Source organism: Buteo buteo, chromosome 18 (assembly GCF_964188355.1).
Source record: "Buteo buteo chromosome 18, bButBut1.hap1.1, whole genome shotgun sequence".
Classification (NCBI taxonomy): domain Eukaryota; kingdom Metazoa; phylum Chordata; class Aves; order Accipitriformes; family Accipitridae; genus Buteo; species Buteo buteo.
Window position 1 is genome coordinate 28,902,396 of NC_134188.1, and position 14,881 is coordinate 28,917,276.

Below are 14,881 nucleotides of genomic sequence, written 5' to 3' on the forward strand. Positions count from 1 at the left end.
GTCCCACTCGTCTTGCTCATCCCACTCATCCTGCCTATCCCACTCATCCCACTTGTCCCGCTTATCCTGCTCATCGCACCCATCCCATTCGTCTGGCTTGTCCCACTCGTTTTGCTCATCCCACTCATCCCACTCACTCTGCTCATCCCACTCGCTCATCCCACTTGTCCCACTAGTCTTGCTCACCCCACTTGTCCCACTCATCCCACTCATCCCACTCATCCCACTCGTCCCACTCGTCCCACTTGTCCCGCTCCCAGCCCAGCTCCTCCAGCCCGCAGTGGGACGTTTTGCCAGACACCCCTCGCCCCACGTTGCTCAGCCCTGGGGATGCTGCCGAGCCGCGGCCGGGGCTCTGCACCCTTTTGCTGCCAGGATGCAGCCCTGCTCCGCGCCGGGCAGGGAGCCAGCGCACGGTCGGAGCCGCCATCCCGACCGCATCCCATTTATTGCCATAAATAGTATTTCCCGATGGCCTCGGGCCGGGACGGTCCCGCCGCAGGCTCAGCCCGGCTGGGGCCCCGCTGTCAGCTCTGTTTCTTGCTTTTATTTAATGACCCCACTTGGGAGCTGAAGCAGCGAGTCCCTGCAGGCGCCCAGGGCGCCAGGAGAGCTCGGAGCCACACCAGGAATGGGGGGGGGCACAGGTTTCCCTGTATATCCCCCCCGCTCAACAATTCCTTCCTGATGGGGAAGGGGGTCCCTCCTCCAGCGGGATGCGGTGATGTGCGGGGTCCCTGCGTTTGCCGCGAAGGTGATGAGCGTTCTGGGGCCGTCACGCAAACTGGAGAGGGGGACACGGGGAGGGGGTTATCCCTGCTCTGGCTCCCACGATGGATCCCCACTGCGGGCAACGCGCAGGCAGCACGCACCCGCTGCATCCTTCCCCTGCCGCTGCGGGATGGAGGGGCAGGATCCATCCCCCCGCATCCCCAGCCTGGGCAGGGAGCACCCCCGAATGCCAGCGGGCACTGGTGCGCTCTCCGCAGCCTGGGATCCAGGTTGCATCCCTGCCAAGGAACTAATTAAGGGGCTAATTAGCTTCCCATAGCCAGGCACTTGCATGGCAAACTGAGCTTGCTTCGCCATCCCCTGGGACGCTGGGGTTGGCAGCGAGGGGACGGGGTCCCCCCATCTCGCTCCTGGCACTCTGCCCCACGGGTCCCAGCCAGGCACCACCCCAGTTTGGGGGCTGCAGCTGGGAGACACGGAAGCGGGGGGCTCTCCGGATCCATCCCTGGCTCCGGGTACACTTGGCTGGGCCGGGGTGTTTGGATGAGGCCGTGTTGGCGAACGCATCCCTGGTGTAGTGGGACGTTCCAGCACCCGGCGAGGAGATGAAGCCATCAGCCACCCCATCGCTGTCACGGGATGTCACCAGAACCCACCGAGCTGGGCTCACCACAGCCCCTAGACCTGCACCCACCAGGGCAGGGGACCCAAACATTCCGCGGGAGAGGCTTCCCCATTCCCTGCTGCCAGCGCCTGCTCCACGTCCCAGCTTCCCTGGAGGGCAGAGCAATAATAACGATTCCCGGGAGGGCACGGAGGGTTAATTAACTTCACTGAAGTGGGGGGAAGCGTGGAGTGATTGTGTTTCCCAGCTGTCAGAGCAGAGCCTGACACCCTCATCCCGAGGTCTGCACGCCCAACAGCTCCGAAAATGCCGCCTGGGACAGGGATGCCAGGAGATGGGTGCTGGGGTGGGTGGATTTGGGAACAGGGACAGGGACAGGGTGCAGGCAGCAGCTCCAGTACCCATCCAGACCCGGCAGGCAGGGGACACGGCACGGTGCTGGGCATCACCGACAACCCCAGGAGCTGAGGATGCTGCTCCTGCAGAGCAGGCTAGAGCAGGGGACCAGCACCGTCCCTGTCCCTGTCCCTGCATGGGTCCCTGCGGCACAGACGGCAGCCGTGGCCCAGTGGGACCATCAACCTGGGACTGGTGTCAGCTTTGCTCCGGCCTGGGAGGACGGGGACGCTGGTCTCGCTCTACCAGACACCCGAGCTGACTGGGTGACACGTGCCATCGCTGACCCCCGGGTACCCCATGGGACCGCGGTGCCGGCAGGGATTTTGCTGGCTCCGCTCGGCTGGCACGCCAGCATCCCCTGGCGCGGTGCAACGCCGGAGCCCTATCTGCCTCAATATTTCCCGCCGGAGCCATCGAGTGATTAATGAAGCCATTCATCTCATTAGAGTAAGCAATTTGTCTTTGCTCCGACACGAGCCAGGGCACAGCACAGCCCCGCGCGACACAAGCCCCCATGGCTTCGGCAAAGCCAAACCTCACTGCGGCCCAGCTGGCCGGAGCACGAGCTGCTTTCCTCCCCGTGGAAAATGGCACCTTTTTATTTTCCCCCTATTTTTTTTCTCCCTCTTTCCTTTCAAAGAGCAGCGGCAGCATCCCGTACCCAGGCATGCAATGGGGGGAACCCCCCCATTCGTCCCACTCGTCCCACCAACAGACAGGCTCCAACAGACCCCGCTGGGATGGAAAAGCATCTTTTCCAGCGGAGGGAATTCTCCAGCAGCAAAAACGTGACTTTTTTCGGGGAGGGATGGCTACACGCTGAGTGGAGATTTCTGGGACAGATCCATCCCCCTGCTCACCCCCACCAGCCGCAGCAGCTGGGTTCAGCCCCCCCCTGCCCCCCCATCCTGGCCTCTCTGGATGTTTATGGAATAGAGAAATCCCATCCTGGCTGGCTTCCTCTCCGGAAAGGCTCCTCTCACGCCTGCCATGGGGACGGAGAGGGACTGGAGGGGGGGGTCTGGCATCCCCCCCACCAGCACCTGCACTTGCTGGGTCTCACGCCTCGGGGCTTGCGCCCACTCCCCTGGCCTCGCTCCTGGGCAATGGATGGAGATGATTTTTCCCCCATGGGGGGAGCTCAGGGTGATGCTCGCCTGCCCAGAGCCCCCCCCCCCCCAGGGTGAGGGGGAGCCCCCCTCAGAGCGGGGAGAAGCGGGATCCAGTACAACAAGCTACCAGCTGGGATGCTGAGCACCCTTGGGGGTACCTAGAAGCTGAGGGGGGGGACCTGGGCACTTGGCAAGTAGAGTTAGCACCAGCAAGAGCTCAAATCCAGGACCTGCCACCCACTGGGCTCCTCTTTAACCAAGGGGAAACTGAGGCACGGAAAGCGAGGCAGCGATACCCGGTGCCCGGGAGCATCCTGCTCCTGGAGGGACGTGGAGCTGGGCTGCAGGACCCCCACCCTGCCTTGCAAGGGGGGGCCGGGGCTGGGTGTCCTGCCCAGCTCCCAGGCTGAGGATAGGGGTCCTGGGCTGGGGGGAGCCAGGTCTGCAGCCAGGCTGGGTCCTGCCATCGCTGCGGGAGCACCCATGGGTGCTGGCTCCAAGGGAGGATGCTGGCATCGGCCCAGGCTTCAGCAGCAGGCTCCTGCTGCGTCCTTCCTCGTGCCGTCCCCGTGGGGACAGCAGCCCCTGCTTGCTGCGGGGCCAAGGAACCTCGAGGAAATGAATCATCTCCCGGCTGAGTTTCCAGCCCAGCTTTTGCCATAAAAACTACAAGTAAATTATTTGACCGACACAACCCTGCGAGCTTGGAGGCGTCCGTCTCCCTTCGAGCCCTCAGAGCCCAGCTCCTGCCCCTCCCACGGGACTTTATCCACCTGGGAACGCGAGGGAAATGATCCCAATTAATTCTGTAAGTGGATTAGTGCGTTAGCCCCTGTGTGAGCGATCGCCATCGGGATGAAGCCAGACAACGCTCCGTCTGGACGACTTCACTCCCTGAGCTGGGGCACCCAAATCGAATTAGAGCATCCAAGATGCTGAGCACGCACATTTTCGTGCCCACGGGCATCGCATTCCGCCCCCCCCCCCCCCCCAGTACCCACATCCCACGGGCACCATCCCCACCCATGGGCAAACGTTGCCCAACGCATTTGCCAGGCTGCCAGCTCGGGGTGCAAAGAGACGGGGATGTTTGAGGGCACGGCGTACAGCGAGGGGGGGTCTGGGGCAGGGAAAAGTCCCCCCATCGCCCCATTTATCGCTTTGCCCTAAGCCCTCTCCGGCAGCAGACGGGGTGAGAGATGGCAGCCCTGCAGCCGGCAGAGCCGCGGTGCAGCCAGGACCCCCCTGCCAGCCCCCAGGCCCTCTCACACCAGCCCCGTTGCCTCTCGCAGGGTGTTTGCAGGCGTCAAAGACCGAGGAGCATCTCCCAGACCCTGCTGCTCGCCGGGGCATCCCCTGCAGAGCAGAGCCCTCGACAAGGAGGATGACCACGGCTGCCTGCCCGGGCTGGGAGCCCGGCCGGGTGGTCGCCCCATCGCGGTCCCGCAGAGCCGGGGCTGGGGGCTCGGCTCCCTCCCACCTTGGGGTCTTCCCATCGGATGCATTTTTAGCCTGCGCCGGCTCGGCCGCAGCCGCCAGCCTCTGGATCTCGTTGCGTTCTCCCGTCTGACAGGCAAAAAAGCAAATCACATTTGTATTCCTGCCGCCGCTCGTTGCCATCTGGGAGGCAGCCTGCCTCCGCCGGCACAGCCCTTTGCCGGTCCCCGTGTCCCCAACCTGGGGACACCCGGGTGCTCGGGTCACCTCCCCTGGCCAGGGCAGCCCCGGGGCTCCCTGCCTGTCCCCAAACCTGCAGGCAGCGGGTCGGTGCCCACAGGCAGGGACATCCAGGCTCTCTCCCATGCCACAGCTCTGGCTTTCCCCATCACTTTCTCCTCTCTAGGCCACTTTCTCCCCTCTCGCCTCCCCTCTGCAGAGGAAGATGCTGGTCCAGGACCCCCTTCTGCCCCCACCGATTGCACCCAGGGTTGTCTCCCAGGGCACGGGGACAGACGTCCCTTCCTTTGCCACCTCTCCAATGCATGGCAGCAGGATGACAACACCATGCTCACACCCCGGGATCCCAGGGGAGCAGCCAAGGACCCCCCCCCTGCTCCAGACCCCCAAGCTGAGCCCCAGCAGCCGGTGGCTGCAAGCAAACACCCAGCCCCGGCGCCCGCGCCGCCCTGCCCAAGCATTTGCCAAGCAATCTGGCGATGTTAAAAATATCCCTGAGCCGTGATTCATCCTCCTCTCCCGCCTCCCCCTCGCCTCTGGCAATGCTGAGCCCCCCAGCCCTGCTCCCCTCCCTGGGGGGCTGCTCCCCGCTACACCCCCCCCCAGCTGCACGGCCCCACGCTCCGGCCGCGGCGGTTAAATATAGCCAAGCTCTGGCTGTGTGTTAGCAACGCGGAGCTGACAACAAGCAGGCAGGGCCAGGCAGGAGCCCTGCTGCAGGCAGAGAACATCGCCGGGCTAAAACGCTGCGGTGCCAGTGGGGAAACTGAGGCACGGAGCAGGGAAGCGACTCCGGAAGGCAGCAGGTCCCACTGTAGGCAGGAGCTTTGCTGTCACCTCCAGCCAGCTCTGCTGTGGGCAGTGACGCTGCTGAGGTCCCTGTCACCGTACCCATACTGCTCCAGCATCCTGCCCCCAGCCCCAGAGCCACCATTCCCCAGGGAATCCTCTCCATCGGGGTGGGGATATGGAGGCAGCATCCCTGATAACCCCCGCAGCAACATCCCTGGGGCAAGGTCCAGGGCAGCAGAAGATGGAGCGATGGATGGACAGACAGACAAAGAGAACCAGCAGCTCTGCCCAACCCCGGCCGGGAAAACATCCATCGCCTCCGAGCCTGCCCATCCCGGATTAGAGCACTGCTTTCGATCCCAAATTACATTGCTTTAATCTCATCAGGCAGCAACAACCTGTAACCCGAGGTAGCTCCTTAATTACCTCATCTTTTATGGGAGGATAATGAAGGTAAACGGGAAGGAAACACTTCTGGGATATCTCTTGCCTCCCCGCCGTCATTTGCCCAGGGTCCTGTTGCAGCAGATAGATGAGGAGCTGGACCCCGGTGGGCAGCAGCCTGGCACGGAGCTGCCCTGGCATCCAGCGATGCTGGGCTGAGGCTTCCCAGAGCTGGAGGATGCAAACCTGTGGGATCAGCCACCCGAAAAAAGCAGGCTAGGAGCCCTGCGCTCCCGCGCCTGCCTCTGTTTCCCCGGCTGTGCAGTGCGCAGCCGTGCAGGACCAGCTCCGGGCAGCACTAGGGTTGAGTCCAGATGGGAAGGGCTGTGCTGAGCCCCGCATCGACCCCGGAGCTCAGCGCATCCCTCGCCCATGCTCCGGACTCGCTTGAGCCTGCCACGCTTAACCGCAGCCTTCAACACCACCCAACGGGCAGAGAGAGCTGACTAACTGCACCAGCGTGAGCTGTTCGCTTCTCCTTAAATAGCACTTTAAAAGTCATTTCAGGTGCTCTCTGTCTATTAGTGAGTCCCAGCTGATGAGGCTGCAACATAATCACAGTTGAGCCCGGCGGAGAGCGGTGGCTGGCACGGCATCGCCCTGCCAGGCACACGGCGGGCAGCCGGGCTCGCAGCCCCAGCGGTGAGTGCAGGGTGGTCTTAGGGGGCAACCTGCACAAGGCCATTGGCACGGGGCTGTTTGCAGAGGCAGTGCAAACCATTTGCACGGGGCAGTTTGCCCAGGCTACTTGCAAGGGGCGATTTGCACAGGCGGTTTACACAGACCGTTTGCACAATGCAGTGTGCGTGGGCATTTGCACAGGCCATTTGCACAGGGTGCTTTGCACGGGCAGTTGGCACAGATTCTTTGCACAGGGCAGTTTGCATGGGGCATTTGCACAGGCCAGTTTGCACGGGCAGTTCAAACCATTCGCATGGGGCATTTGCACAGCCCGGTTTGCACGGGGCCGTTCGCACGAGGAATATTTGCACGGGCCTGTTTGCAAAGGCTGTTTGCAGAGGACCTTTGCGCAGTCTGGGATCAGGTGGACCGACATTCCCTGGGGACGCCGCAGTCTCCGAGCGGGGCTTTTTAATTTCACAAGCAAATTTTCCAACCTAACGTCATCCCCTGAGACCTTCAGGGATGCTCCCCAGGTCGTCCCCCCGCATCCCGGCCTCGCCTCCCGGGGCGATGGAACGGGGCCGGAGTCAAGGTCGCTTCCTGTTGATGTCCCTTTGTCGGGCAGGACAAACGGCCGGGACCGCGGCCGTCCTCCTCAAGGATTTCCCGTCCCCGAGAACATCGCGGCCTTCTTGGAACAGCAGTCCCCGGCTGGGCTGGCCAAACGATTTGCCGCTAATTAGTTGTTGATAAGAGCGGAGCTGGAAAGGGCCGGGGGTCTCTCCCGCCGGGAAAGAAAGGAAGTTGTTATTTCGGTGGGAAACGAATTGCGAGGAGCAGATAAATGGTTGGTCAGAGAGCCCTGCCCGCCCGTGGGGACCCCAGCACCCCAGGGACCACCGGGGACCCCCGTGCACCTTGCAGCCAGGGCTGCTGCCTGCAATGCTGCCTGCACCCTGCTCAGCCCCACGTCACTTGTCCCTAACCCATGTCCCGCGGCAGGGAAGGGGACGTGGACCCCTCTCAGCCCCATGTCACTTGCCCCTAACACGTCCTGTGGCAGAGAAGGGGACCAGGACCCCACTCAGCCCACCGTCTCCTGCCCCAGCCCATTTTGGGGGTGCAGCAGTGCTGCAGTGACACCCCAGCATCTCCAGGAAGGGACTTGACCCGGCCACCCTTCTGTTCCTACACGGAGCTGCCGGCCCCGCAAGGCTGCGGTGCCGATAAATAACACACCGGAGGATGGGAATAGGCAGGGACGGCGGGGGGGAGGGAACGGACCCAGCTGTGGGGTACACGGGACCAGGGGGGTGCCCGGACCTGGCGGGGTGATCCCATGGATGGGATGGGGATGCAGCTGGGGCCATCCTGCAAACTCAGGCCAGAAAATGGTCCTGGTTGAGCATCTGCTTGGACCACCAGCCGCATCCTGGCAGCCGATGCCAGCCCCCCGCCAGGGCTTGGGGGGCATCTGGGCAGAAAGAGGGCAAAGCCATACCAGTCCCTAAAATCCTCCTCTAATCCCACGGGCACCACATGCCATCCCTGTGCCACGGCTGCAGCCCCAGAGCCGTCTCCATGGTCCAGGCAGGCGCAGGGAAACCACTCCATCATTAGAAGCATCCCTGGTACCTGACACGGACATCTATAGCAGCTGCCGTGCCCACCCGGGCACCCAATTGCTGGGGGTGACTGGTACCGAGCCTTTGGCACTGGCACCGGCGGCAGAGCCGGGCACGGGGCCGAGCATCGCTGCCGCAGGGCCCTGGCTGCAGGCAGTGCCGGGGGGAAGCTGGCACCATGCGCATCCCTGGGACGTGCCGTTCCTGGAAGGCTTTCTCTGGCACACGGTCCCCTTCCCGTCCCCGCTGGCCACCAGCACCTCCTGGCTGGGTTTTAAAGACTTTCCTAGATGTTTGCTGGTGGATTAGCCGTGCCGAGGTTCCGCTGGCCTGGCTCTGCTCGGGAGCATCGTGGCAAAACCTCCTCCCCAGGCGCTCCGGGGATGCAGCCAGAGACGGGCTCGGAGGGATGGGGACAGCCAGGTCCCACGGGTGGGGACTTCGAGCGGTGGGATGGGAAGGGGAGATGCAGTATTCCCACATCCCCTCCCGGCGCAGTCAGCACTAATGGGATCTGCGCAGTGATTAGGGAGTTTATTTATCAGCCTCTGATGGAACTGGGAAAATTGAATTCCCGGCCATCTGCAGCTGGGGAGGAATTCAATTTGGGGCAGCACTCCGGAGCAGGGCCTGGGCGGCCAGGGGCTGGCAGAGCCGCCTCCCTCAGGGGATTTGCTGGAGACCTCTTTTATTTTCCATATATATGAGGGTTTGGTTACAGGATCCAGCTCACAGTTGCCGGAGAGGGGTCTGGGAATGGTGGGGATCTCACTACTCAGATGGGGAAAGTGAGGCACGGCCGGGGGAAGCCCAAAGCCACCCATTAAATGGCTCCCCATTCCGGAAGGTTTCCAGTGCCGGCCTTTAATGGATCAGCACCCAGACGGGCAGTTGGCTGGGGGTCCCATCTCCAACCCCCTTGTCTATGGCTGGTCCCAAAGCCAGCCCCGGGGCACCCAAAGGTGCCAGGCACCATGCGCCCGCCACAGCCACGGGCACCATCCTGCCCGGCGCGTGGGTGGCAGAGGGATGCGCCTGCGGGGACCTGCCTGAGCCAAAAAGCAGAGAAAATCCCCGCTCTGGCTGACACACAGCTGCCAGGGAGGATTTGCTTCTGGGTTTGGCAGCATCCCGACAGAGCTGGGCTGGGAGCAGCGATCCCCTCTCCTGCGCCAAGAACAGGGAGTCTCAGGAACCAGCCCTGCTCCCCATCTGCTCCCCTCCACATCCCCCAGCATCTCCCTCCCCACGCATCCTCACCCCCATGCCCATGGAGCAGCCGGGGCAGCGATGCGACCGGATCCGGCTGCAAAGAACCAGCAGCTCCAGATCCCAGCCTGGTCCTCAAGCCCATGGACTCAACTCCAAGAGGGTCACCCTGGAGCTGGTTTGGCTGCTCAGCCCTGGAACCCATTTTAGGGATGGACCCTCCGGTGGCTGTGGATGCTCAGGAGGGGGCTGAGGTGAGAACAGGGTTCAGCCCTCCCCAGTAACACCCCGACTGCCACGTCAGTATGGGATGGATGAGAAGACCCCGCTGAATTCACCCCTCTGTCCTCCCTGCAGCGCCACGGATGCTGTTGTCCCCACAGCGAGCCCCCCCGGGGGCCCGAGCCACCCCCCAGCCTGGCCTTGCAGGCAGCGGGCAGGGGATCTCTGCCATCACCTCCCTGCAAAATGTCTCAGCTCGGCTCCAAAAAGTCAAGGTCGGCCGCGGTGCCCATCGCGGCTGGAGAGGACGATGCCACGCTGCCGGACCCGGCGTGAGAAATTCCTCCCCTCCAGCAAACACCAAAGGTCAAATCCGCACCCCCAGCACCGGCTGCCCCAACCCAGCTCTGCATCTCCCAGTGCCGATGCCTGCACGCAGCCCCCCCCCGCCTGGGGTGCAGCAGGAGCACCCACACCCCAGCCAGGCTGTGGGCTCACCGTGCAGCCCCCCCCGGACGACGCAGGGCTGTGCCACCCCAGCTGGGTCATTTCTGCACCCCAGCCTGGTTTCCACGTGCCTGGAGGTGGCCACAAGCCCGGTGTGATGCCGTGGGGCATGAGAGGGCCGGGACCCACGGCCTGAACCCCACAGCCCCCCCCCAAAAAGCACACGCAATGCCGGCGAGGGCTGATCCTGCACCCTTGAGCAGTTGCTTCTTGGAGCGGCCGTGCAGAAAGAGCTTTTGCCGGTGAGGACCCCCCCAGGCTGGGGACCACGAGGGTGCACCCACCCACCCACCCCAGTCTGGGGGTCCCGCTCTGCCCCGCGGCTGGGTGGGGGAGGAAGCCAGCCCTGCCCCACGTCATGGAAAGAAGCGCCCCTGCCGCATTGTGCGCCGCGGCCCTTTCCTCCCCTTTATTGCCCTGCTGATGTGTTTTGTGTCCGCCGGAGGAAACGCCGGCAGCGCCGGGACAAACGCCTGCACACCCACGTCCCCGCGCCGCCCTCGACGGGTCCCCCACCCAACGAGCCCGGCCGGCCTCACGCATGGGGAAACTGAGGCAGGAGCAGCCCCACGCCGCTGGCCGAGGCATCCTGAGCCCCGGCAGGTCAGCGTAGGCATCCCCTGGGGTAGGATGGGGAGCGGGGGCAAGTGGTGCCCGAGAGTGTCGTCCCCCCCAGCCCCTGGGCATGGCATGCCCCCCCCCAGCTCCTTCCTGCTTAGCCAGGCTGCGAACACGTTATCAATTAGGGATTGATTCATGGGCTAGTCAGCGGGTAATTGCATTGGGGCCAGCGGCTGGGAGGGAGAGGAGGCAGAGCCATCTTCAGCCTCACCCCACAGCGGGGTGGTTGGGGGGGCCGGTGTGGGAGGGGTAATAAAGCCCCAAGCCCTATATACCCCCCCAGGCTTGGGGATGGGGGTCCCAAATGCAGCCAGCACTCAGGGCACTGACAGGGACTGGGGTCCCAGAGTATTTCTGGGGGATGATGAGCTGTTCCTCGCCCACCCTGGGCTGGTGTGCACTGGAGCAGGGCAGCCCAGCAGGATCCGTCCCCTGCCACCCATCCCTCGCACGTCCCCGGTCACGTCCCTTTGCCCCACGCTGCTGTGGCCTCACCCACCAGGGACGGCCATGGGGCAGCTCTGCCCCAGCACGCGTCCCCCTCCTCCTCCTCCTCGGTGCCACCCCAGCAGCCCCCAGACCAGGCTGGTGTTCCAGGTTAAAACCAGCCCCCTCTCACGCATCTGGGCGGCTTTTGCTCCCCCAGGACTGGGGCTTCTGGCTCCCTTCCAGGTCCCCACACACCTCTGGGTCCCCTCGGGGGGGCTGCAGCCGGGGCTCGGTGCCCACCCAGCTGTAAGCACCCTCCTGGGACAGGGCTAGTTGGGTGCTGGGGGTCTGGGACCAAGAGGGGTCACAAGGACCCCCGCACCGCAGAGAGGGCCACTTGCCCTGGCCGGTAAGGAGTCACGCGTCCTGTCCCTGTGCCGGGTGACAGCTCTGATGTCCCCAACCTTCATCCTGCCCGTCCCGGGGGGGCTCAGTGCACCCCATGGCGAGCCCCGGCCCCACCTCGGGCACAGACCAGCCCAGCTCAGCTCCTTTCCCTCCGTCAGCAGCTTTCAGCTGTTTCCCGGAAAACGTTTCCTTCCCTTCATTTCCCAGCGCAAAGTCCCGGGTCCCTGCCTCGCTCCAGCCTTGAACCCGGAGTCACCCACCGCGCTCCTGCCCAGCCCGAGCCCACCGGCCGGCTCCGGGCACGCAGGGGGGACCACGACCACGGCTCTCGCACCCAAAACCATCGGCGCTGCCCGGCACTCGGGTCAGGGATCCGGCATGGTGGACAGGCGGACGGCGAGAGGGGTTGGGAATGTTCCGGGCTGGGGTGAATCCCTCCAAGCAGCCTCTTCCCCAAAAATCCGGGTGCGTGTGAAGGTGCGGGAGCACAAAGGACCAAACGTTTTCCCATGCACATGCTGGGGTGCAGCCTTCCCTCCCCAAAAATGTGCAACTGGTGCTAGGAGAGGGTGGGGAGGACTCGGGGCAGGGTGCTGCCGGGGGGTCTGATGGGGGTCCCCACCTTCCCAGCACAACCCCCCCGAGGACTGGCCCCACAGTGGGGCAGGCTGCCTGCCCCCGCCTTGACCAGGCAGAGCTGCCCGCAGGCGAGCTCTCGGGGGTCCCGCAGGCGAGCGGAGCAGGGCAGGGGGACGCGGAGAAGTGGGGACCCCAACCCCAGCACCCCGATACCCCCAGACACACAGGACCCGCATTCCCAGCCACTCCCAAACACTTCGCGCCCCAAAACCCTCAGCACACAAGGGACCCCCAGCCCTCTCCACCCCCGGCCCGGAGGTCACCGACCCCCCCAGGGTCCCCATTTCCCCGGGTGACTGGGCAGAGCCTCCCCCACCACCACCCCCCGCCCTGGGGTCGCTTACAGTGTCCTGCAGGGTGCCCATGGCGCGGCCCCGGCTCCCGGCTCGGCTGCCGGGACCGGGACCAGGACCGGGACCAGGACCGGGACCGCCCGCCCGGTCCAGCCCATTTCCTCCGACCCGGCGGGATCCGCACCCCCCCTGCCGCCTCCTTCCTGCGTCCTGGGGGGGGTGGGGACGGGGACACGGAGCCCAACGTGTCCCCAAGCCCCGGGGGGGACACGACAGACGGACACGACACAGACACAGCTTCCCCCCCCCCACCCCGGGCCGGTCCCGCAGCTCCGTGCCTCAGTTTCCCCAGCGGGCAGGACCCCGTTCCCGGCTCTCCCGGGGGACTCGCAGCCCTCCGCCAAGGAGCGGGGAGAGAAGCGGGTACAAGCGGGCTCGGGAAAGCCCCCCCCGGCCCCCCCGGCGCGGGGTGGGGGGGTCCCGCAGCCCCCGGTCCCACCGCACCCCCACCCCGTGCAGCGCCGAGCACGGCGGACCGCGACCCCGGGCTCCTCCGCTCCCACCGCCTCCCCCCCGCCCAGCGCTCCCGGTGCCCCCCCCCCCACCCCAGCCATAAACCCGGGGACCCCCAGCACCCCCGGGCCCGGGTGGGGAGTGGGCTCAGCCAGGCTGCCCCAGTCCCCGCTTCCCCGGGTCCTGGGTGGGAGGGGAGGTGGGTCGGGGGTCTGGGGTGGGAGAGGAGGCGGTTGGGATGGGGGTCCCGGGGGGGACACACACCCGTGGGGTGGGATGGAGGGAGGGGGGGGTCCCCGCCGTCCCTACCTGTAACGCCTCGGAGCCGGGCACGGCGTCCTCCACCTTCAAGAAAACCTGCTGGCCCCGTCTGAAAAATTGAAGGAGGGCGGTGAGGAGATGCTGCAGCCCCAGCACCATGCCGGCTCCCGGCTCTCCCGGCTCGGCTCGGCCCGGCCGGGCTCCCCGCCGCTCCCCGCCCCGCTCCGCCCCGCTCCGCGCCCCGCTCCGCACCTGCTGCGCGCCGGCTCCGCGGGGTCCTAAGGGGCCGGGCTGCGAGGGGAGGGGGCGGAGGTCCTCGGGGGGGGGGCGGGTCCCTAGGGTGGGGTAGGGGTCGGGGTGGAGGTCCCGGGGGGGGGGGGGTGTCGGGGCATCGCTCCCCGGTGTGGGGTGGGGTCGGGGCGAGGGTCCCTGGGGTGGGGTGGGGTCGGGGTGGAGGTCCCCAGTGTGGGGTGGGGGTCGGGGAGAGGGTCCCCGGTGTGGGGTGGGGGTCAGGGCATCGCTCCCTGGTGTGTGGGGGGGGGATCAGTGTGAGGGTCCTGGTGTGGAGCAGGGGGTGGCAGTGTGGGATGGGGGTCGGGGTGGAGGTCCCTGGTGTGGGGTGGGGGTCGGGGAGAGGGTCCCCGGTGTGGGGTGGGGGTCGGGGAGAGGGTCCCCGGTGTGGGGTGGGGGTCAGGGCATCGCTCCCTGGTGTGTGGGGGGGGGATCAGTGTGAGGGTCCTGGTGTGGAGCAGGGGGTGGCAGTGTGGGGAGGGGGTCAGGGCATCGCCTCTCGGTGTGGGGTTGGGGACAGGGCATCGCTCCCCGGTGTAGGGTGGGGTCGGGGCGAGGGTCCCTGGGGTGGGGTGGGGTCGGGGTGGAGGTCCCCAGTGTGGGGTGGGGGTCGGGGCAAGGGTCCCCCGTGTGGGGAGGGGGTCAGGGCATCACTCCCTGGTGTGGGGTGGGGTTGGGGTGGAGGTCCCCAGTGTGGGGTGGGGGTCGGGGTGGAGGTCCCCAGTGTGGGGTGCAGGTCGGGGAGAGGGTCCCCAGTGTGGGGAGGGGGTCAGTGCAAGGGTCCCTGGTGTGGGGCTGGGCATCAGGGCATCGCTCCCCGGTGTGGGATGGGGGTCAGGGTGGAGGTCCCTGGTGTGGGGAGGGGGTCAGGGCATCGCTCCCCAGTGTGGGGTTGGGGTGCTCCTGCTATGGGGCAGGGGGCTGGTAGTGCTCTCCTATGGGGCAGGTACTGGATGTGCCTCCACGGGTCTGGCCTCCAGGGTGGGGGGACAGCCCGCCCATGTTAAACCCTCCCCTCATCGGGTTTTGGGGTAGAGGGATCCCCCGCACCTTCCCCCTTCTTGGGTGGGGGTCACACCCCAATTCCCCCCCCATGGTACAGACAGACCCCCCCGTCCCCCAACCCCAGGGGATATCGGGGATGTCCCACCCGCCACCCTGCATTGGAAGAACACCCCCTTATTCTCCAGCTAAAGTGACCCCCCTCCCTTAAGGGCTGTGCCCCAGGCTTGGGTTGGGGGTTCCCCCCCACCCTCCCTGGTCAGACACTGGAAGCCTCCCCCCATTTTTGGGCAGGGATGCCCATCCCCTGGCTCTGGGGTGACTCTGCTGCAGGGCTTGGTACAGAGAAACACCCCCCCACCCCCCAAGCGCAGGGGATATTGGGGATGTCCTACCTCCCACCCCGCATTGGAAGAGCACCCCATTCCCATTCTTGGATAAGGAGGGACCCCCATC

At 65.7% G+C, this 14,881-nt stretch overlaps 2 protein-coding genes across 5 annotated transcripts in view; both read right to left on the reverse strand.

The window, feature by feature from the left end:
* The window catches only part of PDE2A (phosphodiesterase 2A), a 51,372-nt gene that overhangs the window by 12,875 nt on the left and 23,616 nt on the right, over positions 1 to 14,881 (reverse strand). The window contains exon 2 of one of the 2 annotated variants that reach the window (XM_075050318.1): positions 13,181 to 13,241. In XM_075050318.1, the coding sequence (XP_074906419.1) occupies positions 13,181 to 13,241 (61 nt within the window). Of the gene's footprint in view, positions 1 to 12,409; positions 12,491 to 13,180; positions 13,242 to 14,881 lie in introns of those variants that run through there. The other variant, XM_075050319.1, reaches the window with a different exon arrangement.
* ARAP1 (ArfGAP with RhoGAP domain, ankyrin repeat and PH domain 1) overlaps positions 8,249 to 14,881 on the reverse strand; it is a 79,306-nt gene continuing 72,673 nt past the window's right edge. For all 3 annotated transcript variants that reach the window (XM_075050313.1, XM_075050312.1, XM_075050314.1), the window contains one exon: positions 8,249 to 8,263. The gene's annotated coding sequence lies outside the window, so the exon portion shown is untranslated. The remainder of the gene's footprint in view (positions 8,264 to 14,881) is intronic.